The sequence below is a fragment of the Dasypus novemcinctus genome, chromosome 25, assembly GCF_030445035.2.
Source record: "Dasypus novemcinctus isolate mDasNov1 chromosome 25, mDasNov1.1.hap2, whole genome shotgun sequence".
In the NCBI taxonomy this organism is placed as follows: Eukaryota; Metazoa; Chordata; class Mammalia; order Cingulata; family Dasypodidae; genus Dasypus; species Dasypus novemcinctus.
In genome coordinates this window covers 48,380,286-48,404,860 of record NC_080697.1, presented here as the reverse complement: position 1 = coordinate 48,404,860, position 24,575 = coordinate 48,380,286, and the positions used below count along the sequence as shown (strand labels likewise).

Here is a 24,575-nt window from a genome sequence, read left to right as displayed (position 1 = left end):
GGGAAAATCACCTCTCTCATGGCATTGTTTAGAAGACTGAGTGAAATAATAAAGTAAAACACTAGCACAAAGGTGGCATGCAGCAAGTGTGCAGTAAATTACAACTATTACTAATATTATCAGTGTCAGTGTTTTACCTCTGCTAGAGGCACCTCAAAGAATATCCCATGGAAAGGCACAGTATTTTCCACGAGCTTTTTTCCTGAGAAACTAGTCATATCATAGCTCTCTGGGTTGAAACCTTCAATAGTTCCTTATCCTATTGCTCCAGAGTGAAATCTCACCTTCCTCCCATGGCACACATGGTTCTTGGTAATTCTGGCATTGGGGTGGGAAAAGAGTAGTCATCCTCTGGAAATTACCGAGGAATAGTGAGAAGGCCTTGGGCTTTCGATCCAGCCTGGGTTTGACACCTGCCTCTTCCACCTGGCAGTTATATGATTTGGAACAAATTGCTTAATCTTTCCAACTCAGTGAACACATCTCTAAAATGGAGATAATTAAATCACATGATAATAGAGGGACTAAATGAAAGACTGTTTGCAAAGCACTTAGAATAGGACTTGGGACTTAGCCAGAAGCTGTTAGAGATTTGACATTCTCATTATTAACGTGATTCGATGTTCTTATTATTAATACCCACCTCTCTAGGCTTCTCTCACGCAGTCGACGTTAGTCACATGGACCACTTCTGTTCCCTAAGCCCCACCATTCAATTTCACTGTGTTCTCTGCTGAAAATGACCTCTGTGCCCCAACGCCAACCTTGGTGTCTTTCTGGCAAATACTCTTTCATTTGTCAGGACTTAGGTCAATTACCTGGTTTATGAAATGTTTAGTGATGACTTTCCACCAACTACCCAGGACAAAAGACACTTCTTCTTCTGTTGGGTCTTCTCCGATCCCACACAGAATTCTACAGAAGACTGGTCTCAAGGGCCTTTGTTTGTCTCTTTCAACCAGTAATACATCTAGCTCACAATAAATTGGCCTTCATCAAATTACGATCATGGATAAAGGAAGAAATGAAGTGACTTTTAGATAACAAACTTTGCAGCAGTTTTATAATCTAATTTACATTTGTCACAAATACTTCCTACCATTTTTGCAGCTATTTATATTTTCACCATGTTTCACATCTTAAATAATAAATAATAAATACATAATATCTAGTATGCAAAGATGGAATGCTATCTTTGGTTCATCTTGAATTTTAAAATTCTGAGTAGTCTCTCCTAGGATAGTTTCAGAATGATGACTGATAGACACATGAGAAAGACTAATGAACAACTTCGAGACACCAAATAGATTTAAACAAAATGAAAACATATTTGATTTCCCAAAGGAAAATCAGCTATCTAAATTCTATTACTGCCATAGAATATTAATATTAATAGTCATTGTCTACAGAAATCTTTCTATTTGAAGGCACCATTCTTTACGTATATTATTTCATCTAATTTCCACAAAAGGCTATGAATTACATACTATTATTCCTATTTTACAAATAAATAAATGGGGGCTCAGAGATGTTGAATTATTTACTCAAGGCTACATATCTAGTAAATGGCAGAGGCAGCATTTTAATCTATGCCCGAAGGCTTGCAAAATCTGTGCTGTCCTATGCTGCTTGATTTAGAATTACAATTTAAAAAGAACAAACCTTTATTAATATAAGTGTCATGGAATAGTAATTTGTGAGCATTTGAGTAAGTACAGAATAAAATTTACCTTTTCTTACCATATCAGAGCAGTGAGAGTGTGACTTCTGTGTCAGACAGCTTGTGTTTTTATACCTCTTCCCCGTTTACTGACTGTGTGCCCTTTGCAAGTTATTTAGCCTGTGCCTCAATTTTCCATTTGCAAAGCAAGGAAACTAATAGTATTTATCCCAGAAAGCTGCTATGATTATTAAGTAAGTAAGTAAATACATTTCGAGTGCTTGGAACTCTTCCTGGCAAATAAACATTTACAATTATTTTTAGTAGTAGAGTCTGTATATCAGTAAATATCAACTAATTAGGTGAATTATCAGGAAACACGTATAAACCAAACACTGCCAAATCTATACCCTAAACATAAATCATTGCTAGGTTCATTAGAAACTGGTCATCTTTTCCATTTTAGTTATTTTTCTCAGTCTGTCTATGAATTGTGAATATTTCAGAGCCCTTCCCTTCCTAAACCTCCAGGTGTTCTCCATTCTTCACGCAGAAGCTTGTTCATTCCTCTAAGTCCACTGCTCTTGCCCTGATATGGTCTTTCTCATCCCACCATCAGATTTCTGTTACTATATCCTAACTCATCTCCTTGTTTTCCATCATCAGCACTGCTACATGGTCCTGTGCCCAGCCCCTAAAATCAATGCAAGTGACTGAAAGTAGAATGCTATTTGTAATGCTACAGCTCTTATCAAAATACTCAAAACTCACATTCCTGAGATGGATATCTACATGCGTTCATCAATAGGTCCAACCTTATTTTAAAGTCTGATATCCAACAACTCCACTTGACAACTCTGCCACTCTTACCAAGCAGGTCTGTCTATTCATTGTATCATGAACACTTCTTAACTCTGTTCTCTCTTTACTTTGCTGATGCTGTTCCCACTGTCTGCTCTTCCCAACCCTCACTTCTAACTCTCCCCTGATCATAACTCCTCTGGATGGCAAGAAACCTTCCTATCTGGAAGATACATGCTGAGACTCATCACATCCTTCTTGGCTTGTAAGATTATTTTTAATTTTGACTTTTAATATTACACATAAGTTTTTCCCCAACTAGACCCTTGAAGACAAGAACTTTGTCCCTTAAAATGTCTTTCCTTTCCCACAGAACAAAATAGTGTCATATATATAGAAAGTGCACGTTTTTTTTAAAATTCCCACAGTAATTGTATCAAGAGAGTTACACATGTACTTGCCCAGGAGACCAGTCATTAGCCCAGCATGGGTAACTAATACGGATAATGGAAAATAAGCTGTATTTTAAAGATAATACAGACATATTTTCACTAAGTAAGACTGAGATTATCTATCTTATTGTTATGTCACATAGTGTTGTCTTGTTTGTACATTATAGGGACATACATGTTGCTAAATACATAAAGTAATTTGGGTATGCAGGGCACTCCTTTTTATATTTTAATTCTTCACATTTTAATTAGGACCTATTCAAGTGTGCATTCTCTTATTAAGAGTTCGTTAATCAACAGTTGAGCTCTTCCTCCAAATGAACTCCCACAACATTCATCATCTGCGCGGAGCATTTGGCAACGAGTTGTGTATAAAGCCTGTGTTGTTATCTATCTTCAGGGACCATTTCACCTATCTGATCAGGTGGTTCCAGGTTTTCAATTTTCCCTCTTACGTGACCCAGGAAACTTAGTATATGTTTCCATTCTGGTAAACATTCTACTTTACTGTAATTTCTGTTTAGGTGCCATTCTCCTACACAACCCTGGACTCCAGGGTCAAAAACATACTTTCCTCTCTCTACTACCCATGCATTACCAGTGCTTAATTGAGAACTCTTGGGCAATAGATAGTTGCCTAAGGAACGGCAACCTCTGATAGCAAACACTCTGTCTAGAACAAATGAGTCCTCCCAGTTTATTCTTATTGGCATTTAATAAACCTGGGCTAATAAAGTGTTTTATCCCCACCTTCCCATTTCCCCCTCCAGTGTTTATTTGGTGAGAAATTTCAGGAAGACTGGACAATAAGCTGGGAGTCAGTGCTGGAAGTTCTAAAACTCAGTCCCCTTATCTGCCACTGTCCTATCCTGTGCAGCTCTGTCTAAGTAGACAAGTGTGAAACTGCAGGCTGGGAGCACATCAGGCTCCTTTCTCTTTAGTTGCCACTTGGGAGGGCACCAGGCCTGCACTGGAGGCTGTGATGGCCTTTAAACTGTCATCGCCTCTGTGGTGACTTACACTCATCAAAATGGGCTCAGAAATGCTCCACCTACAAGCTTTGCCTTTCTGGGGAAGCACAGACACCCAGGAAAGAGCAAAGGGACACAGAGAGGCGATGAAATGTTCTGTGGGGAGGAAAACGCCCCATCTGTCATGCAATGATAACAGAACGGTGGGGAATGATGACAGTTGAATCGAATCCTTGTTTCCTCTTGATAAACTATGAGAAACCCATTTTGAATTGAGTAACATGGCAGCCTAACCCAGACAGCACATGGTGGGAAGGAGGCAGCTCCGTTTAGCCATAAGCAGTCTGGCCATCCACCATGCGTAATGCCTTCTGCCCTTCTCTCACATGGGTATCCACAAGGCCAGAGTGGTCCCCCTTAACTAACTACCCTGCCGGGAACTTGCAGTAGAGGGAAGGGTTTATATAGAACTTAGAACACTATAAAAGCAAGATTACTTATGGGAACAAAACAGTAGTAGTAAATAACTTGTCATTTCACATGTAGAATATTAAATAGAAATTCTTCTAAACCAAAGATCAAGTCTATCAAATCCATTAAAGGAATGGCTCTCCCAAGTTGGAAGGCTGCACGTGCCCATGATGGGGTTCCTGAAATCACACCCACAAAATTCCTCTCTTCACCTTCAACCTGGATTATTCTGTCATATTTATGTTCACCTAAAATGTTAACTTATATCAACTGATCATGGACAAGGAACAGAAAGAAGGCATCTCGGATTTGCACAGAAGATATCAAAGTCATTTGCCTTCGAGGGCTGTGGGAGACAGAAAAGAAATACTGTGTTATTTATGACCTCCTTCCTGGCTGGCCACCTCGCTCTCTTATTGGAACATCTATCAACATATTTTCTCCTGAGGACATTCCTATCACAATGTGGCCCGTCATTTAGAAGCAGTATGTTTTCTTTGCTTCAATATTGTATGCTTACATGCTGTCAGGTTTTAAGGATTAAATAGTGGGATCAAATTTTAAATACATTTCTCAGCAGACCATGAAAGACATAATAAGTATGATGCCTTACAGACTACAGATTCCATAAGGGCAAGTCTTTATGTTATGTTGCACCTGGCTAATCTGTGGGGATAGAAATCCTAACAGGGTTTTTCACTATAACTGGGAGGGGTCATGAGTAAATGTTCCAGAGTGTGGAAATGTTCGACATCTTGATTGGTGTGGGGGTTACCCGGGTTTATTTACACTAGGGATATGGCATTTCCTGCTATGTAAATTATACATTAACTAATAAAGAATAAGTGTGGTTTTGTGAGAGAAAAAATATAATTTGGATCCTCAGTTTGACAAATAAAAGTTTGTCACAGTGAAGGCATATCTCTTTTGACTTATTTATTTGATTTTATGGAATTGATAGAAACATAATATGAACATTCAATAACCCTTTGCAAGTGTATCTCCATTCGAATGAAAACAAATTAAATTACACTCTCACTTAATTGGCTTGTATAAAATACCAAATATTTTAATTGCATTTACCCAAACAAGAATCCAATCTTTATTTCTAAGAGAATGCTTTAATTTTCCATCTACTAGTCATTTTGTTTTCATATGATTATTTGTGCAGTGTAGCTAGGATTAGGCACTGAATGTTTTTCAATCTACTCTCAGCAATCATAGGGTATAAATTTAAGTATATGCTATGAAATCTAAAATTTTTACTGTTTAGCTCAAAAATTTTATATTCACAATTATAAATCACAAAAATATTATAATTCTATTATGACTGATACCCTAATATTATTTAATATATTTTAAAAATACAACTTATGATTGCCAAAACACAAAGAAAAGCATTTATTTAAAACGGCAATGCATAGGCAACTTGGAGAGTTAATTTAATTATGCTGTACCAGATTTATTTCATCTTTTTAAATTAAAAAGAAGACTAAAGGAAAATTTATAACTCATTGCACCAGGCCATAATTCCTATTATGCAGAACTAAGACTTCCAAAATCTTGATTTGGATTCTACCAAAGGTGCTAAAAGCAAGGTGTTAAGGTTTCTTGGAAAGCTGGTAGCACCAAGTCATACTGCTGAATTTCAAAAATAGTCTACTTTTCTTATCCTAAAAGAAACTGCAGATGCGTAATATTGCTGCAGCCTCCGTGTTTGGTTCTGGGCCATTTTGCCACAGGGTTCCTTAGAAAACTTAGTTCTCATTCTGACTTCATATCCAACTCTCTGAAATATTAAGTGATCATTTCTAACAAATTGTAAAATGGGAACTCTACACATTGCCATGTCCTTTCTTTGGGTGCTTAAGGGAGTAAAGAAATTAAGTCCATAAAACACTGTAGGATCAATGGTATTATACAAAGGTGTACAAAAGTCACTTTATATATTCTTTTTAAAAGCAGTTTATGGGATTTTTAAATTGATTTAACTCTTGATATAAGCCAGGAGTTTTACAGAAAAAGCACCAAATAGGTCTGCAGGAGACCTAAAGCAGGTGAAATGAAGACCTAGGATAATGTTGATAAAGCTCCAGGTGCAGGTATAAATTTCAAAGGGCAGAAGCTAGAAGTGTTGGGGTTAAAGGAGGCAAGCCAGGGAGGCGAACTTCTCCTTCCTAATTAAAAGTGCAGCCAAAGGGGAACCACACAAAGCAAACTCAGGGCAAACAAGGCTTCCACCTGTGAAGAGCAGAAGGCGCAAGAGGGTGACTGGTCAGAATGCTGATGGTGTGGGTGGGAGGTGATCTTAGGTCCTCCCTGGAATTAGCGAGGAACAGTCACACATAGGATTCTTTAACCAAAGTGGAAGGAAAGGACATCTCTAAAGCCGCTAACACTTCCAGACTCTGTACCTTTCCCTAAACGTTTCAAGGTGAGTTTGAATGTTATGCTTCATTTATACTTTAGAATCAGGGCAAGATTAAGTAATAATTAATTTTAATTGAAAAATATAATGAGAAATCCCTAACTTTACTTAAGAGTTTTCATTTATTTAAACCCCACAATCAAGCAAATGCTATGCTCATTAACATTACTTGCCATTTAGGGTTGGCTATTTTAGTAAGGATTTCTATTTATTACGGTAAAAGCATACTAGGAAGAATGGGTGAATCAGAGCGCCAATCTCTAGGTTAGCTGAACATAATCTTAGGAGAACCCACCACTAGCCACTTGCCGGAAGTTTAGGTTTTGTCTTAATAAGAGAAGAAAAATTAATGGCCTGCTAATTGTAAGAGCCAAACAGTATACACCAATAATTATAAATAATCTCTGAGAAATTATCTATTTATATAATTTTAAGCAAACTGATAGCCTCCTAAAATTGAACTTTTCTTGCCTTAAGACAGTCCTTTGGGGGATGGGTCTTTCAAGATCCTCTGGTCCCCAGTGTCATGATCATCCTTCTGACACCTCTCTCCTTGGACACTTAACTGGGGTCACAATCCATACCCCTGGACCCTGTGAGGAGGTATCTGCCACAAGCGGCCACAACAACAGACCTTAATTTATGAGCATTTTCATTTAGACTCTAAAGCACTTAAGTAACAACTAATACTTCCTAGAACTTTGCCTATTTTCTCCATTTGAGATTGAAATGTAATGAAATAAATGTTAGCCAAGAGTGTAGTCATTCATAAATAGAGCAAACAAATAAAAAACCAAAATAACATTACTGATATTTGACATCGGCACCATGTGTTCAAAAGAGGGTTAATGTGCACATGGCTCCATTTTGTAAAAGAAAAAACAAAAACCAAACAAAAAAAATACATGCAAGAAAAAGTAAGGATGGTTCTCTACAACAGATTGTGAAGTTTATTCCAGAATGCCACATATTTTTCTATCTGGTAAGCTGGATAAAACAGTGAAGCTCACAGATATAATTCTTCCCCTGAGCAAAAAATATTCCAGGAACATATGGAAGAAAGAAAAATAAATATGTGCTTTGGCAAAGAATCTAAAATAAAGTATAATTATGGGACACAAGGCAAATCAAACAGCTGAGCTATGGGAAAGGATCTAAATGCACTCATTAAATATCTTAATTCATGGACGAATGGTCATAAATGTGTGTCAATACAGAAATTAGGACTTTTAGATATATATATATGCATATATATAAGAGAAGTTTAGACTATTGACAAAATTGTTATAACAAGTATAATTTTTAAAATGTTATTACAATATCAACAATGATCTCAAGGTTTAGGGATACTTACCAATTTTTATAACCGTTCCTTTACTTGTGGTGAAAATTTAACTTGTAACTGCTTCTTCAGTTCTAAGAATCACCTAAGCATAGTGCTTTACTGCCATGGCTCCCAAAATCTGCTTTTGCTTCTCTCTGTTATTTCACGAGGATGTGGAAAGGAATGGGAGGAAACAAAGGAAGGAAGGTGGGAGCACACACGCTCCCGAGGGCTCTCCCTACCAGCGATTCAGGGTGTTTGTCATGGATACCACTGCTTAAATGAGTTGGTTTTGTTCTGTTCTGGTGCAAGTAGGATAGCACTTCACCTTGATCATAAAGCAAGCAGATGTCACAAACAGAGCTGCTGGAAAGTGATGTCCTCACTGTGCATCAGCTTCCCTGTACATTTGCTCATTCTCCTTATCCTTTTGTCCATCCCCACAAGGAAACAGTAAAGAAATACCAAGGGCCACTTACGATTTATGGCACCTGAGCTCTGATTCTATCACTAAACCAGTTATTTTCATGGGAAAATGAGAGGGCAGGGTCCTTAAGAATAGTCCCTTCCAGCTATAATGTTTTGTTACTCCATTCATCATTCTACATCTTGTTTAAATACTCAGAATAAATACCCAGACTTCTTTCTTAAAGGTTTATTTATTTAACCCGCCCATCCCCCATTTTTCCTGTTGTCTGCTCTCTTTGTCCACTCACTGTGTGTTCTTCTGTGTCTGCTTATATTCTCATTAGGCGGCTCCAGGAACCAATCCTGGGACCTTCCAGAGTATGAGAGAGGTGATTACTCTCTTGTGCCACTTCAACTTCCTGTTCTGCTATGTCTTCTTATTCTCTCTCCTCTGTGTCTCTTGTTGTATCATCTTGCTGCGCCAGCTCTCCACATCAGCTGGCACTCCTGCAAAGGGCAGCTTTCCTGCGCTGGGAGGCATTTCCACGCAGGACGGCACTCCTGCGTGGGGCGACATTCCCATGTGGGCTGGCACTCCACGTGGGCCAGCTTGCCCTCACCAGGAGGCCCTGGCCATCGAACCCTGGACCTCTTATGTGGGAGGCAGGAGCCCAACTGGTTGAGCCACATCAGTTTCCCCCAAGTATAGACCTTACATAGGTCTTAGAAACCCTGAGAAAATAGAATAAAATCAACATTTATCAGGTGACTAATATATGATAGGCCTCATGCTATTTGCTTCCAGATATGCTAATTCACTTTGTCTTCCCTTTTACAAATGGGACAATAGAAGCTGAGAGAGTTAAGGGGTATACACAAGGCTATAGGGACAATAAATGATTGCACCGTAGTTTAAAACTAAATTTGTTTAAATTCAACCTTCGTATGGTTTCTACCATACCACACAGCCAAATTATTGTAATTTAAGATTCACTTTATAGACAAGGTCCAAGTTAATGGTACAAATTCAGTTCATCATTAACATAAGGTGGATCTAGATTCAAATTCTTAAATTGCTAATATTTAACCATGCACTCTGTCTGTAAGAGTTTGACAAAAGCAAGTCACAGCAAAATGCAAGGGATGGTAAAGGAGTACTGATGCTTAATGTATGTAGAAGTTTATTTAACTTGACTATAAATGTATGGAAATGGACAGAGTTAATGTAACACAGTACAGTAAGTAGCAGTGGTCTATAAATGGGATTGTGGCTGAAAAGGGTAGTCTAGGGATGTAAATGTCAATTGAAAGACAGCTAAAGAATAATCTAGGGACCGAATAACACAGTGAACCCAAGGTGGATGAGAATTGTGTTTAATATTACAAATGCAAGAATGTCCTTCTATGAACTAGAAGAGATATATATCACTATTGCAGGGTGGTAGGAATGTGCAGAAGCATGGGAAAAATACAATTAATGTTACCTACGGACTATAATTAAAGAAATACTGTAATATTCTTGCATCAGTGTCAAAGATGTACTGTGTTAATAATAGGGGGGTATGGGGAAAATATAACAAACGTATGCTATGGACCATGGTTAGTGGTAAGAGTCTGATATTATCTCATAATCTGTAACAAATGTTCCACAATGGTGTGGTGTGGTGGTGAAGTGGTGTTGTTTGGGAATTCCACACATTCTAACATGTGAATGTTTTGTATGTTCACAACTTCTGTAGTAAAAATAAAATAAATAATACAAAGAATGCAAGGGATGTATTTACTGCAAAACTTTCTAAACTTTTCAAAGACAGTCTGATGTTTAATCTTGTTCCTTCTGTCCTGATGGATTCACATATAGAGCTAGAACACAGCGTTCTCATTTTCAATGAGAGCTTTAATTACACATGATAAACAACTTTTATCAGCACAAGTATGTCAGGTGATCAGATTAAAGTTTTATAACAGAGTTTTCTCTTTATAAATGAAGGAAGGATATTTTAGCTTACAAAAATAATTTAAAGTAATTTTCAAGGCTGATAATATTTACCTAGTCACCTGAATGGAAGTGCCATAGAGATTCACAGAAAACCAACCTCCACCCGCCCCATGCACAGATTGCCCCTGTGAAATGTTCCATTGAGCTGAATTTCACATTATTTTTAAGCCCATGAAAATATTTCTGTGTTCATGTGGGTTAAAAGTAAGTAATTTTATGGCCAACAGCATAAGTTTTCTTAAACTTTTTTTCACACTTAACAAAAAATTTTTCCCAGGTTGGAGACAGAAGGTAACATTTAGTGTGGGGGACGGTATCCTATATTAATTTTATTGGAAAATTGACTTTATTTTTTGCTTCGATATGAACTCTCTACAATACTCTGACTACTTCTGGGGAGAAGAATCTACTTTTTTAGAAGGGAATGAATTTACTTCTCAGCATAACAAAGGTGGCTGAAAACAAAGACCTTTCCAGGGCTGTTTCCTGACTACACACAGTTTCACCTCCTGCTGCTTGCTCCATCAGGATTTCCTTGCAAATTGCACACGTAGAGAGGAGCAGACCACGATGCTATAACCTGGATGACGTGGGTGAGTGCATTTGTGCGTGTGCAGCCTTATCACTCCCTTATAGAATACCACTTTTCTCTTGTTTCTCTCACTTCCTAGAACTGTGGGAAAACCTCCTCCTCTAACCCACTGCCAGTATTCTCCACACTAGGCCATTCTAGTGGAAAGGCTTTTCCACCTTACTGTAGGTTAGTCGAGAGCAAAACTCCAACAATCAGGAAGTCAAATCAGAAGGCCGGTGAAGGTTGGCTCAAGCTTCACTCAGAATCTTCCCTGACCACTTAACACTCTGCTGGTGCTTAACCCCTCCTCTGGGCCCCTGCAGCAGTCTAGGCCTATCTCCTTTAGGATCAATTAGCTCAGTTTAACCATAAACTTACTTGACAGTCTCCACTACTCTACTGAATGTTTACTGGCAACAAAGAACATGCCCTTTATACATGACCTTGGACCTCAGCGCCTGGCACCGATTTTTCAATAAATATCTGCTGCCTGAATGGATGCTGCCATCAAAACGTATTCTATTAGTCAGCAGTTCTAGGTTTTTTTAGACCGATAATAATTGATTTCACACTGACCAGCCTAAAGGAATTCACTAACATAACCATTAAAATAAGCTTAAATTATGTTCAATATAGTTTTAAGTATAAATGCTATTTGGGCCATTTATTATTGCCTGATTCTAGGTTGTAATTCATGTTTAAGACCCCTTGGGGCTGTAACATACTGTAATTCTATTAGTTTGTATAGAAACACAATAGTTTTGACATTCATAAAATCCTGCTTACTTACTAGCCAGAAGAATGAAATCTGCCCCAGTCCAAAATGACATCTTCTCTCCCTGACTTTTTCTTCTTGCTTATCTACATCCTATGACAGTGCTAACATGGGATGTGCTGCTCTTTCGATCTAAAATAAAAACTGCAGTCATGAAAATAAGTAAACGAAGATGGTGATGAGGAATAGTTTTCAAAGAACTGCATGCTGATCTCTTCTACATTGTGTATTTGATTTGCAGACGTCAGTTGCTTTTCTTCTCTTGAAATCTCGATGGCTAAGGGCTGGGCGATAAATTTCATGGAGCCAAAAGCTTTGAGTGATTTGTTCAGGTGAATTTGTTACATCTGCCTCTTCTTTCTTTTCATCACTTAACTTAGGAGGCTTTCTTAAATGTTGTTTTGTCTTGTCTAAACTCATAAGCTACTTAAATATCACTATTGTTATCTATACTTATCTTTAACAGATACCTTTTTCAAACCTGAACGATTAAATAGTTAGATGATGCAGACAGGGGATTGAAAGCTATCAGGAAGCATAAAATAATTGAAAAACTAAACACCAGCAAATTGCAGAGACATTTTTCATCACTTGGCTCCCCATCTGTAAAAATGTCACATAGCAGGGAGAATCACAAAGGAAAAAAGGAGAAGGGGAAGATCGCCCCCTTTCCCCCCATCAGACTATTCTAGTATAAAAGTTTTTCTCATCCCTTACTATAAATTAATAGAGAGCAAACAAAACTAGGAAGTCAAAACAAACAGTGAATTAAATAACTCAACTGGCTACCTCTTCAAAGCCATTCCTGTTCTGACTAAAAAGCATAGCTACCAAGGGCATCCACAGTGAAAAGAAACCGGGGGTGCCTTATAAGCTGTATGACTGGGTCATCAGCAGTAGGGAGTCGGGAGGAGAAAATGACGTGATACAGTCATCCCCCCAAAAAAGGCAAGAACATAAGAAAGGTTTACAATGGCTAGATAACCAAAAAGCTCCAGGTGTGTGTCACCTGCACAGCTCCTCCAGGGAGGCCATTTCCTCTTTACTCTGCGAACCACGCCTCCCATCAGCTTCATGACAGTAGAGACCTTGTCTGCTTGAACAGTGCTTGGCACCCGGTAGATATTCAGTGAATTTCTGCTGAAAGAATGCGTGGATGAGACCATCAGAACATAAACTCCGTGAGGGCCGAGGTTCTGGCTCTTCCATCTACTGCTCTATCCATGGACTCCAGAAGAGCGTCCACCATAGTAAGGACTCCTCAAGTATTAGGTGAATGTTGAAATCATAGGAAAACACTAGGGAGGAGAGTTGAGCCCTCCACTCCAAGGAGCATCAGAAAATGATGCTTTCTGGAACGTTTTGCCTAGAAAAATCAGAGGTCACTTGCCTGACTTCTCCATTCTCACAGCACTGGCATATAACAATAGAGTTCACCTTCAAAAGGAAGCCCTTGAATGACTGCACAACTCTGTGATGAAAGTGAGAGCCACCAAGTATATATTTGGATCAATTCTATAAGGCATGGGGCAGTATACCACACAGTGAACCATGTAGTGGAAGATGGACTGTGTTTAACAGCACAAATATGAGAGTGTTCTCTGATGAACTATAACAAATGTATAATACTAATGTCTGGGGCTAATAATAGGGTGTGTGTGGCAGTTTGATCTTATTTGTAAATTCCAAAAATAGATACTGGATTTTGTTTGTAAACTGGTCTGTCCCTTGGGTGTGTTACCCTTTGACTGTATTAAATTCAGAGATTTCACTTTTACTTGATTAAACTTTGATTAAGGCTTTGGTTCCGCCATGTCAGTAGGATGTTGAGTCCCCACCACCAAGGGGGTGAAGACGCACAGAGAAAACGACATAGCAAAAGAGAAAGTTGGAGTTCTGATGCTGGAACCCAGGGAAGTAAGTACACAGAGAAACAGATACACAAGGAAAGAGAAGGTTCCATGAGACACGACAAAGATCGCAGGAAGAGCCTGATAGTCTACAGCTGACCTTGTGGAGAGAGGCGAGCAGCTGAGCTGGGAAAGAAATGAGACCTGGGGAGAGAGACATTATTCAGACAATAGAAGTACTGTCAACTGAGAAGGTCTGGAAACCTCTTCATTAGACTAATCCTAGACAATAGAAAATCACTGATTAAGGGAAATTCTTAAGAATTTTCACATGAATTAGAAAAAAAGATACATACAACTAGTCCTCCTGTTAATTTATAACAAATGCTGCTAGTAGAGAAAATCAACAACTACAAAAAACATTTGACAATGGCTAAAATTATACCTCGTAAAGTATGTCATTGTCTAAAACTTGACAGAAGTATTAACTCTTCCAGAAAAAAATTAATGTTCTAAAATCTAATAGGGGAGAATTAGACTTTTTGGAAATGATAGCCACAAAAGAAAGTTCAAAGTAACAGGAGCTGTAAGTTGTGAAAAATTAATTTAGATATTAAAAATTGAAATCTTTATAATTCCAATTGTAAAATTTGTATAGAAGATAATTGAGCTAAAAACATAATTTCAATAAATGAAAACAGAAAATATTAAAGTCATTTAACAGCCATGTAAAACAAATGATCAAGGAATTTCATGAGGACAGGGATAACTTTCTGTTTGTTCACTCACTAAGACATTCCAGTATCTAGAATAATGCCTGGCAACAAGTAGGCAGTCAAATATTTAATGAATGAATGAACAAATTAATTTAATTAGCACAATGCAGTTCACACCTAAAACGAACAAACAAGCAAAAGTGCAGTTTGTGAAAATGCAGCCTCCGACCCAGTATCTATTTTCTAAGACCTGAGCTCCAACTGCAGCGTCACTTGACAGCCAAGTGGCTGGAAGTTTCTCAAATCCCTATTGACCAACACTGGCAACAGTGACAGATGACATGAAAGATGTATTTTCTACAGAGAGCTGTCAGAAGTTTGGTGTGAAAGAACTGCTCTTGAAATAAAATTGCTATTATTAATATTATTATTTTTTGGCCTCACGTAGTAAGAATAATGAACTTTGCAAACTAAATGATCAATACCCAGAGAATGTGGCTTAGCTTTCAAGTAATTGTGTGGAAAAACAGATCCTAGTAGTTTTCATTCCTCTTCATCCTAACTTTACTTGGACTCTCTGACATTTAGGATGTGGAAAATACTTAGAAAATATCTATGTCATCTTGCTAGCATAAGAAAATATCTCAAACCCTATCCCTCTGATGAGCTTGGCTTGACAGAACATTAGTTCCAGGAAGCCAGGTCATGGCCCTTTGGATGTGGCCCAATCATGGTTATATGTCAAATTAAATCAGAAATTGCGGACAGCTTGGAAAAAGATCTATCACCTCCACTGAGAATATGACCCAAAGTGTAAACCTTACTGTTCATGTCTAATTAGGAAAATATCTTTTAAAAGAAAAAAAAAATTAAAATTGAAGAATGCCTCAAAATATTAAAGGCATGTCATTTATGAAACCCTGGGAGGTAGATATCATAACCTCTAGCAGGTAAGGAAAATAAGTCATAAACAGTAAGTATTATCTTTAAGGGAACACAACTGCAAAATGGCAGGGCATGTACTTAACAGAGATTTTCAGCCTTCAGGTCCAATGTTCCAGGTATAGCTGTTTCTCTATTCACCACGGTCATTTACAAAACAGAAATCTAAATAGTTATGCATCTAAGAAAGGCATGCTATTTCCACAGATTACTGCTAAATGTGTTCATGCATTGTCAGCATCTCCTAAAGCATTCTCCTGTATTTCCCAATCTTTCCCAGGCTGTAGGTCACCTGCTGCCTCTCTCTAGGTTCCACTGTTTCTGAGGTTAGTTATATAGCAATATGCTTTGCTTACATAGCACTCTGTACCCTAAGAGCACTTTCTGTACATTAACTAATTAATCCCACATCCTACAGTTCTCCAAGTCTTTGTACCTATGTGAATAAGTTAGTCTCACATACATTTATAGTTTGCTTCTCCAGCGAAAGGTCCCAGAGCACCTGAAGAGAGACATTCATTTGCTCACTATTAAATGGCCAATTCCAGCAAGCATCACTACCAGTTGATCGGCAGAGGGGGAAAGGAATCTATGACTGCTATGAAAAGACTGGCACCACTGAGGCAGGCAGGAGCATAACTTGCGATTGGCCCACTTGAAAGTTTTAATACCTTGCTCTTAGAAACCCAGGAGAAGCCAGTTGATTTAGGTTGAATTAATGTTTCACTGGCACTGAAACCTAAGTGCCTACCAGGCAATGTTTTTGGTTTCAGTTCCTACATCTTCTGGCCGCACGAAGACCAGTGGAGATGACTTTTGTACCGTTTTAGAGAACGTCCCCAGTTATTTCCCACAAATTACCTCCCAGTCCGTGGCACTTATGTGCTGATGATTCTCATATTTATAGTACATGACTTCTCACCTGGGCTCCACACCATATATAAAAAAATTCCCAGTGAGGTGTGAGCGCTGCAAGGCTTACACACCTGTTCCCAAAGCTAGCTCTCCACGGGCGAGTGCTCGCCAAATCCTAGGTTGTTCAACCCAGCTGTAAAGTAGTGTCACTGACTCCAGCCAGCTGCAACTTCCCACAGGCTAGTCAAACACATCACCTTTGACATTTCATGGGCCAGGGGCTGAACTCATAAGTGACGTAACGGCATTCCAGGGATGCAAATATGGGCCTCAGTGGAGGGCACTTGGATAAACATTGTAAACAATTCACCCTTCACAGTTCAAATACATAAAATGGAGCCCAGACCGTCATCTCTGAATCTGAAAGGGAAAACATGTTTTGTTCTTGAACCACATTTTATAGATGTTTGATGACTAAACCACATTGAGTCTAACATCATCAAAATAAAAGAAAGCACACAAATCACTGTAAACTTTGAGCCCAGTATGGAATAGAAATTTGCATGTACTCGTTCCATATTATTTATAATAAATACTATTTGTGAATTCTAGATTTTTGTATAGTTGATATTCTAATAATTAAAAGCCCATTTTTCTGCATTTGTACTCTCTATTCCTAAGATTACAAGTGAGTGAATTGCATTTTTTTCTTCAATTAGAGGAAATAGATTGCTGCAATTGATTTGTTTTCCTTTATGGAAAACAATGTTTCTTTTCCCTGCATTTAATATGTCTCTATCATCAGTATGTGCTGTATTTTACCCATTGCTCAATTTATAACTGCTAGAAACAAATGTCTAATGGATTTAAACGCTCCTACACAAACACTGGTATAAAACAAGCACTATACAAATATTTGGTAAATGAATAGCTACAGTCTTCATTCAAAATGGATGAAGTAAAATCTCCCCCTCACTTCCAAGCTATATTTTGACACATGTGCCTTCCTTCTAATTGGAATACTTACTCCCTTCCATCTCCTTCTGTTAAAATTCTATCCCATTAGTTTACAGAACCAGCGTGGGAACCTACTACAAATACAGATTCCTGGGCCACACCCTTCAGGTTGGTGATTCAGTAAATTTGGGAGGGGTCAAGGGGTCTGCATTTTAAATAGCAGACCCCAAAGGTGATTTTGATACAGACTTTATCTTGTATATTTACTCCCTTTTTAGAACATAAACCCCCAAAGGGAAGGAAATATGCCTCATTCTTATTTGTGTCCTCCATTTGATGGCAAGTACTAGAAAACAGAGACACACTACTTCTTGAGGATGACCTCTGGAATTTGCTTCATTCCTTTCATCCTGTTGCCTGCAAAACCTTACATGCTTGCAAAGCTGGTGCAGAATCAATTCTTGGCTTACTCTATACAACCGAGTTTGCAAAATAGCAGCAGACACCACTGTCCTACATCGTGGTTTGTTTGTACTAATATTTTACCGTAGAAGTTTTTGTGTATTTATGCAGGGGAATTATCCCCATGTGTCACAGTTCTTATCTGTGTCCCAATGGCTTTTCCCTTTTACACTTAAGTCATTTACACAATTTCCCTAGACTTCACAGACATTTAAGCTTTTTGATCTCTGATCTTTGATTATTAAGCCGAGAAGCTCAGTAAAATTGTTTGTTCTGCCTGCCAAAAAAAGTTAAACCTATCTTTCCACCCACCATCTATTTACCTATAATATATAATGAATACTTCTTACATTGCAGGCCCTAGGCTAGCAATGGTCACTTTATATATTTATAAATCAGGTGACAGTCCCATTCATAAGTAGATCTCTGTATAGTGGGAAATACGGATGTGTTTACAAATAGCTGTAATACAAACTGATTACAAATGTAAGAAATTATTTTATTTATTACTACTGATAATGTAGTAATAATAGCCAAAAACTAAATCTACTATAATAAATAGGGTTAGTATAATATCCTATCATTTCTTTAAAGATCTTTAGGACTAAAGTGTATACAAATAGTCAATCCACTAAACATATGCAGTTATGTAAAACATTGACTGAGAATGTTGATACTGTTGCTATTTTTGCTGTCCATCTGGAAAAAAGTAATAACTTGTTGAGTGAAAAATGTGGAAAATACCATCTTCACTTACCTTGTTGCTATAATTAAATTTAAAAAGTAAACACATCCAAACTAAAAGCAAGAGCAACGCTTCTGTTCAAGATGGTGGTAAGAAGTATACCCGCACTGCTGCCGGGATAAGCTTTGTCATGGAAAGACCCAGGATTCAGTGTGGTTTCGTAGTTTTTAATTTGTACCATGCTGACTTTATGATCCTCATTGTTCTATAGGTAAGCCTTATTAAGCACACAAATTTAAGTAAAAACTAGTGATGCCAGATGGGAAAAAGCCTTCTCTTCTAGACGCGACATAAGAACTAAGTTTTTACCTTGAAACTGGTAAAATCATTAGCATAAGATAAAGACAATCAAAGCAAAAACAGAGATAGAATGTCAAAAAAGACATGATCACAAAAAGGAAAATCTCCAGGGCCAGGGAAAATCACACACACACACACACACACACACACACACACACACACCCAGGGCCAGGGAAAATCACACACACACACACACACACACACACCCAGGGCCAGGGAAAATCACACACACACACACACACACCCAGGGCCAGGGAAAATCACACACACACACACACACACACACACACCCCACCCCACCCCACCCCCCCCAGGAAACCTGGAGCCAGGACTGGGCCCTTCTTGCTCTGAATCAGAGGGTGGTTGTCCTCTGACTTTTCCGGAGAATAAGGGCACACGCACACACACACACACACACACACACACACACGGAAACCTGGAGCCAGGACTGGGCCCTTCTTGCTCTGAATCAGAGGGTGGCTGTCCTCTGACTTTTCCGGAGAATAAGGGCCCGGGGAATCAGGTGGTGGGGCCTGGAGGTTGGTGAACTGCCAGCAGCACACCTTGAAACCATCACAGTATGGTCAGACATGTTTCCACGAAATTGAAAAACTACTATATTTATAGGAGTGTTTTCTATTACAAACTGAATACTTCCAAGTAAGAACCTAAATTTTAGGTGACCACATAGTGCAAAATGGAAAGAGAATGAAGGGAACCACAGAGACGAGCTATATTACCTCTGGGCTACAGAAGAGGAAAGTTTTCTCAAGGTTACGCACAACAGTACGCCAAGTTTTATTAGCATCATCAGTAAAAATAAAGGGAGGATAGTACCACTTCCTCAAATGTGTGCAATGCTTCACAATTTTCAAAGGCCTTTAATGTGGTTCTCCTGTTAATTTCATGTGATGCTTTCCAAATGTAGGTGGGTTTGCATCAGAAACTTCATTGCCCAGAAAATGAAGTTTTAAGAAACTGAGAGATCAGGTTTGCAGAATGATCCACAGATAAATAACAAAACTGGGATTTTGTTTCACTCCCTTTCTAGTATAATCAGTAAACAGAGGAAGTCTTCATTTGTTCCAAGAACATTTCATTAGGATTTTCAATTTATGACAGAAATTATATAACCAAAAGTTCAATATAACTCTACTGATCCAAATGCAGAATTAAAAAGTATTTTAAATAGTCAAGTTACCCTACTATTCTCATCTTGAGGCATCTTAGATAAATTTAGATATTTCAGTTATCTGCATTTATCTCATACAAATCTAGACAGAAATATTAAATATGAAAAATAGTGTGCTTATTTGTTGTTTGCTTCATTTTAAAAATCTTACTAAAATTTTAAATAGCTAAAATTTCTTTGTCACTCATGCTTAGTACAATGTTCTACATATTAACTCCAGGTAACTATATTCTGATGAGTGACATCTCAGAAAACTTGGACTTGAGATATGTTTTTGGTCTTACAGACAAACTATTTTGCCCCCCAAATCCTGGAAATAAACAATTTCCTTTAAAAAAATCACATTAATTATCCATGACATCTTTTCTTAACAATGTTACTTTCAACCATTAGTTAAAAGTGGTAGTTTGATTTCACAGAGGGAAGAAGAACCAAAAATAATACCCTCAAACTTATGACAACTTCAACATTTAATTTAAGGACCTCAAAAAAAAAAATTAAATATCAGATATCTCTTTAAAATCATACAAAACCCTTAAAGCTATAAAGTGACAAGATCTGCTTTCTTACCTCATAAAGTGTATAAGAAAAAGCATTGCCTCTTTAGAAATTAATCATTAATATATATGTTCAAATGCATGTGTTCTTATCCTCTTAGAAATAACAAAAAGGAAAACAAAATTTATAGAAAGTACTGTACCTTTAAACAGAGTCAATCCATGTAAGTTTCCTTTGATTTTAGTCAGTTTCAGTTCCATCTGTCAGGCCCAACCTTCTATACATGTCCTTTTGAAAATTGAAAGTAAGGGTTCCACTTATAGAGCTCACAGGCTGCCACTAAAGTGATCCCTAAAGTGATTAATACACAAGAAAATAAACTTTACAGTTGTCAATGTGAATGAAATCATGAACAGAAACTTTAAGGGGTTTGTATGATTTTTGAACCACTGGTATCAATCAACATGGCTTTTTTTACATCGTAAAGTTTAAAACAGCAATGTTACTTTTAACAACATTACATAGGTAAAAATAAAATACAAGCAGTAGTCTATGGGTTTAAACAATTCAATGAAAATGAAGTCACTTCTATATAAAAACAATAATGTAATAGTTATTATCTACATTGAAAAGTAATCTCTATATATGAAATAATCATATTAAAAAGCCACACATACACACCCCCTGAAAAGTATATTTATTAATTTAAGAATTCCAAACTATTCAGGATACAGTGATACTAATCAACTGTAAATCAAGTATAAAGTAAAAGTTGGCATTCTCAAATGTAAGTAAATCGAATATCTTGACACACTGCTTTATAAGGGAAATTTTTAAAGTACATGCATATATATATACATGCACCTATATGTGCATATATATATATGATGTTTTCTTCTTGCTCAGTGTAATGTGGCATAATACTATCAATTTTATATATCACCCCTTTTTTTTAAATTAAAAAAATTAAGCTTTAGCCACAAAAGAATTATATTGTTTATTATCAATGGCAGCTTTAGAAAGACCAAATATGGTTTAAGTTACATAGGCTTTATACAAACAACCATGAATATACAGTGATGTAGACTATTAGGAAAAAAAAAACCACAGGCTGAATCTGTGTGACTGAATCATAGCTCTGTCACTTCATAGCTGTATAAACTTGGATAACAACTTAATTTCTTTTGTACCCAGTGTCTTTATCTGCAAAATTAGAATCTACTTCCTGTGTAGTTCTAGAAATTAGGGCAAAAAACGGTTACAGTGTTTAATTCACAGGGGGTACTAAGAAAACCAAATGAGCTAGAACGTGTTAAGCACCTAACACAGTGCCAGAAATATACTATAGGCTCAACAAACATTAGATTCTTCATTTCATCCATTTGAAATGTGAAAGTGTGGTTTTAAACAATGTTTAATTAGGAAGTCTCTTTTCTGTTGTCATGTGTTATTTGTATTAAGAACCTATAACTTAGCACATTTGACAAAGAAGGAACTCAACTTAGAATAGTACCAAGACAAGTACAGTGTTTTGGCTTTGCTCTACCAGCTAAGATATATAATAAAACCTGAAAATCTCTTCAAGAGTTCCATATAATTTAGTCTAAAACTAAGATTGGTTTAAGCTACCTACAGTTGAGTAGATGGGACTGCAGACTTTGGAATGAGCAAAAGTTGAGAAATTTGGCTTCTAATTATAATTGTACCAAACCCTTAAAAATGACATTTAATTCCTCCAGGAGAATGTAAACTCCATGAGGAGAGGAAACTTGACTATCTTATATATTGCTGTACTCTAGGAGCTAGAATAGTACTTGTTAAAGGATTGAATGAACCTTTGAATCTCATTTATCTCAAAAGTAAAATAAGAATGTGTCTTCTACCTCATCTGGTGTAAATGAAGATAAAATGCAATAATTATGTGAAAGCACCTAGCATATTGCTTTATGCACAGTAGGTACTCAGGAATGCCTGTTTCTCATTGGCGCCTCGTGGTCTAACCATTCACATGTCAACATAGGAGTATCTTATTCTTCCTGTAATTAGTAGCTCAAAAGTCCACAAAAGATCAAGGATACACTAGAGCACATCAAAATTTATTTGATTAACTGAATACCTCCAGATCCATAAGCTAGTTCTTTCTGAATGTATAAGCAGTAACAATAGTGCCTTGCCCATACTCAAACTTGGAAAGGGAGAGGAGGAGGGATGGAAGGGAGAGGAGAAAGAATGGGAAAGATATGTATTAACTTGAGTAATGATGACAAACTAAATAACTAACCACCTTGTGACATGGGATAAATAATTTAACCTTTCTGAGGTTTAATTTATCTATCATCAAAATGAAAATAAGACTACCTCTTCATAACCCGTATGGTTTTTTACAAATGTGAATGAAATGAGATGTAAGCAAACAATACAAATAAAAGGGATATTTACTAGTATTAATTAAGAGCACTAAACTAGAATACAAGGACCCTGGATTTCAGGGAACTTGGGCCAATCTTTTCTAATGAAGCGTTTGTACTAGTTGTGCTTTAGAATTTAGCTAGCCTAACTGTCAATCCTGGCTCTGTCATTTGCTAGTTATATTACCCTGGGCAAGCTAGTTAACTGCTTTGAGCTCTGGTTTCTATCAATTATAAAAGAAAAATAATTCCACCTTTACCACTGAATCTATGTAAGGATCAAAGTGAGGTTAAAATGTAAAATGTGTAGCTCAGTTCTTGGCATAGTGTGAGGGTAAAAAGGAATAAGTAAAACACAGCATACTACCTGACCTGGGATAATGCTCAAAACTGTTAGCTCCATCACTCTTCCATTCTCGCCTTGCTAAAGTCTCTTTCAGTTTTTGCATGCTATGATCATCCTCTATAGAGTAGTTTTTGCCCTCTATTTATTTAAGCTGTGCCAAAGGAAGAAGGAGAATCTATACTGAAGTTCCCAATTTCAAGTTAATTAAAATTGTTACTTGCAGAAATTTGGTAAAACAGGCTCTAAGTGCTCCCAGGTAGCAGAGGGAAGGTCTGGTAAAGGGTCAGCCCATTTGATTAATATAACAAAGAAAGACGCTGTTCACGGACGTTCACCTGCTGGATGCTGCTCTGCCAAGTGAAGACTCCAAAGCACAATCTTTCACACATACACTGCCCGCCTCCACTTTAAAAATAGTGCTTGACTATTTTAAGAACATTACTCATTGAGTGGAAGGAATAGAGTAGTCAGGGACACAGCTGGGAGAAAAGAAATAGTAGCTGTAAAAATCCATTGGCCCATGTGTGCTTCTAAAACTAGGACTACAGAGATCCTCTTAGAAAAAGTTTTCCCAAATAATCCTCCTATCAAGATGTGGCCCAAGGGATATAGCAGCATAGAGAACTGGGGAGCTAGGTTTACATCTATAACATGTCTCCTTTAAGCCCTTATCCAAATCTTTTAACCTTTCAATATCTTCTGCTTTTTCTTTCCTTCTATTCTGGTACATTGTTCCTTTCTCATTATTCCTCACCATATATTCATCTACACACCAATTCATTCATTCAGTCAGTATCTAATTTATTCATTCAATAAATATTTGTAGAGCATCTACTCTGAAAGAGGTGTGTTCTAGGTACGAAGATACAAGAACATGCACACAAGGTTTAAGTTCTCAAAGAGCAGGATTTAGGCAACTAAAAAGACAATTCCAATACAGAGAGCAGAATGGTGTGTGACAAACTGTTTATGGGAACAGCTAAGTGATAAGAAAGTCAGGAAAGACCTCTCTGGGAAGGCCACACTTCAGTGAATTTTCAAGAATGTGATGTTTCCTGGCAGAAGAAAGATATTTCAGAAAGGGAAAAATAGCATGTGTGCTTTATATGGACAGAAGAAAAGGCAAGATGTAGCTAAGAAATTGCAAATAATTGTCTCCTCTTGTAGTAGAGGCCACATGAGGAAAAGGAGCAGATGGGGGACTCACAGAGATGGTTCCTTCATGTCCTATACCTGCCAACACATTTCTATTTGTATTTTCTGCATGCAAAGCCAATTAAGGCATACAAGCATGAATAAGAAGAGAAGGACCGTGATTTCAAGTATAGCATGGTTGTGTATACAATAAGAATATAAATGTATGAGAGTCCATAGCATTTTCCCTTCCCATCGCACACTAAGGAGAATTGTTTAGTTTTTGCCCTCTCCTCGCCATATGTGC

The 24,575-nt window shown here is 37.4% G+C and overlaps 1 protein-coding gene across 6 annotated transcripts in view; it reads right to left on the bottom strand.

Moving 5' to 3' along the window:
• The window catches only part of DLGAP2 (DLG associated protein 2), a 1,108,217-nt gene that overhangs the window by 593,732 nt on the left and 489,910 nt on the right, over window positions 1–24,575 (bottom strand). For 2 of the 6 annotated variants that reach the window (XM_071211853.1, XM_071211855.1), the window contains exon 2: window positions 20,583–20,731. The exons of the other annotated variants lie outside the window; for them this stretch is intronic. In XM_071211853.1, coding sequence (XP_071067954.1) covers window positions 20,583–20,640 — 58 coding nt within the window. In that variant the 5' untranslated portion in view covers window positions 20,641–20,731. The remainder of the gene's footprint in view (window positions 1–20,582; window positions 20,732–24,575) is intronic. 6 annotated transcript variants of the gene reach the window in all.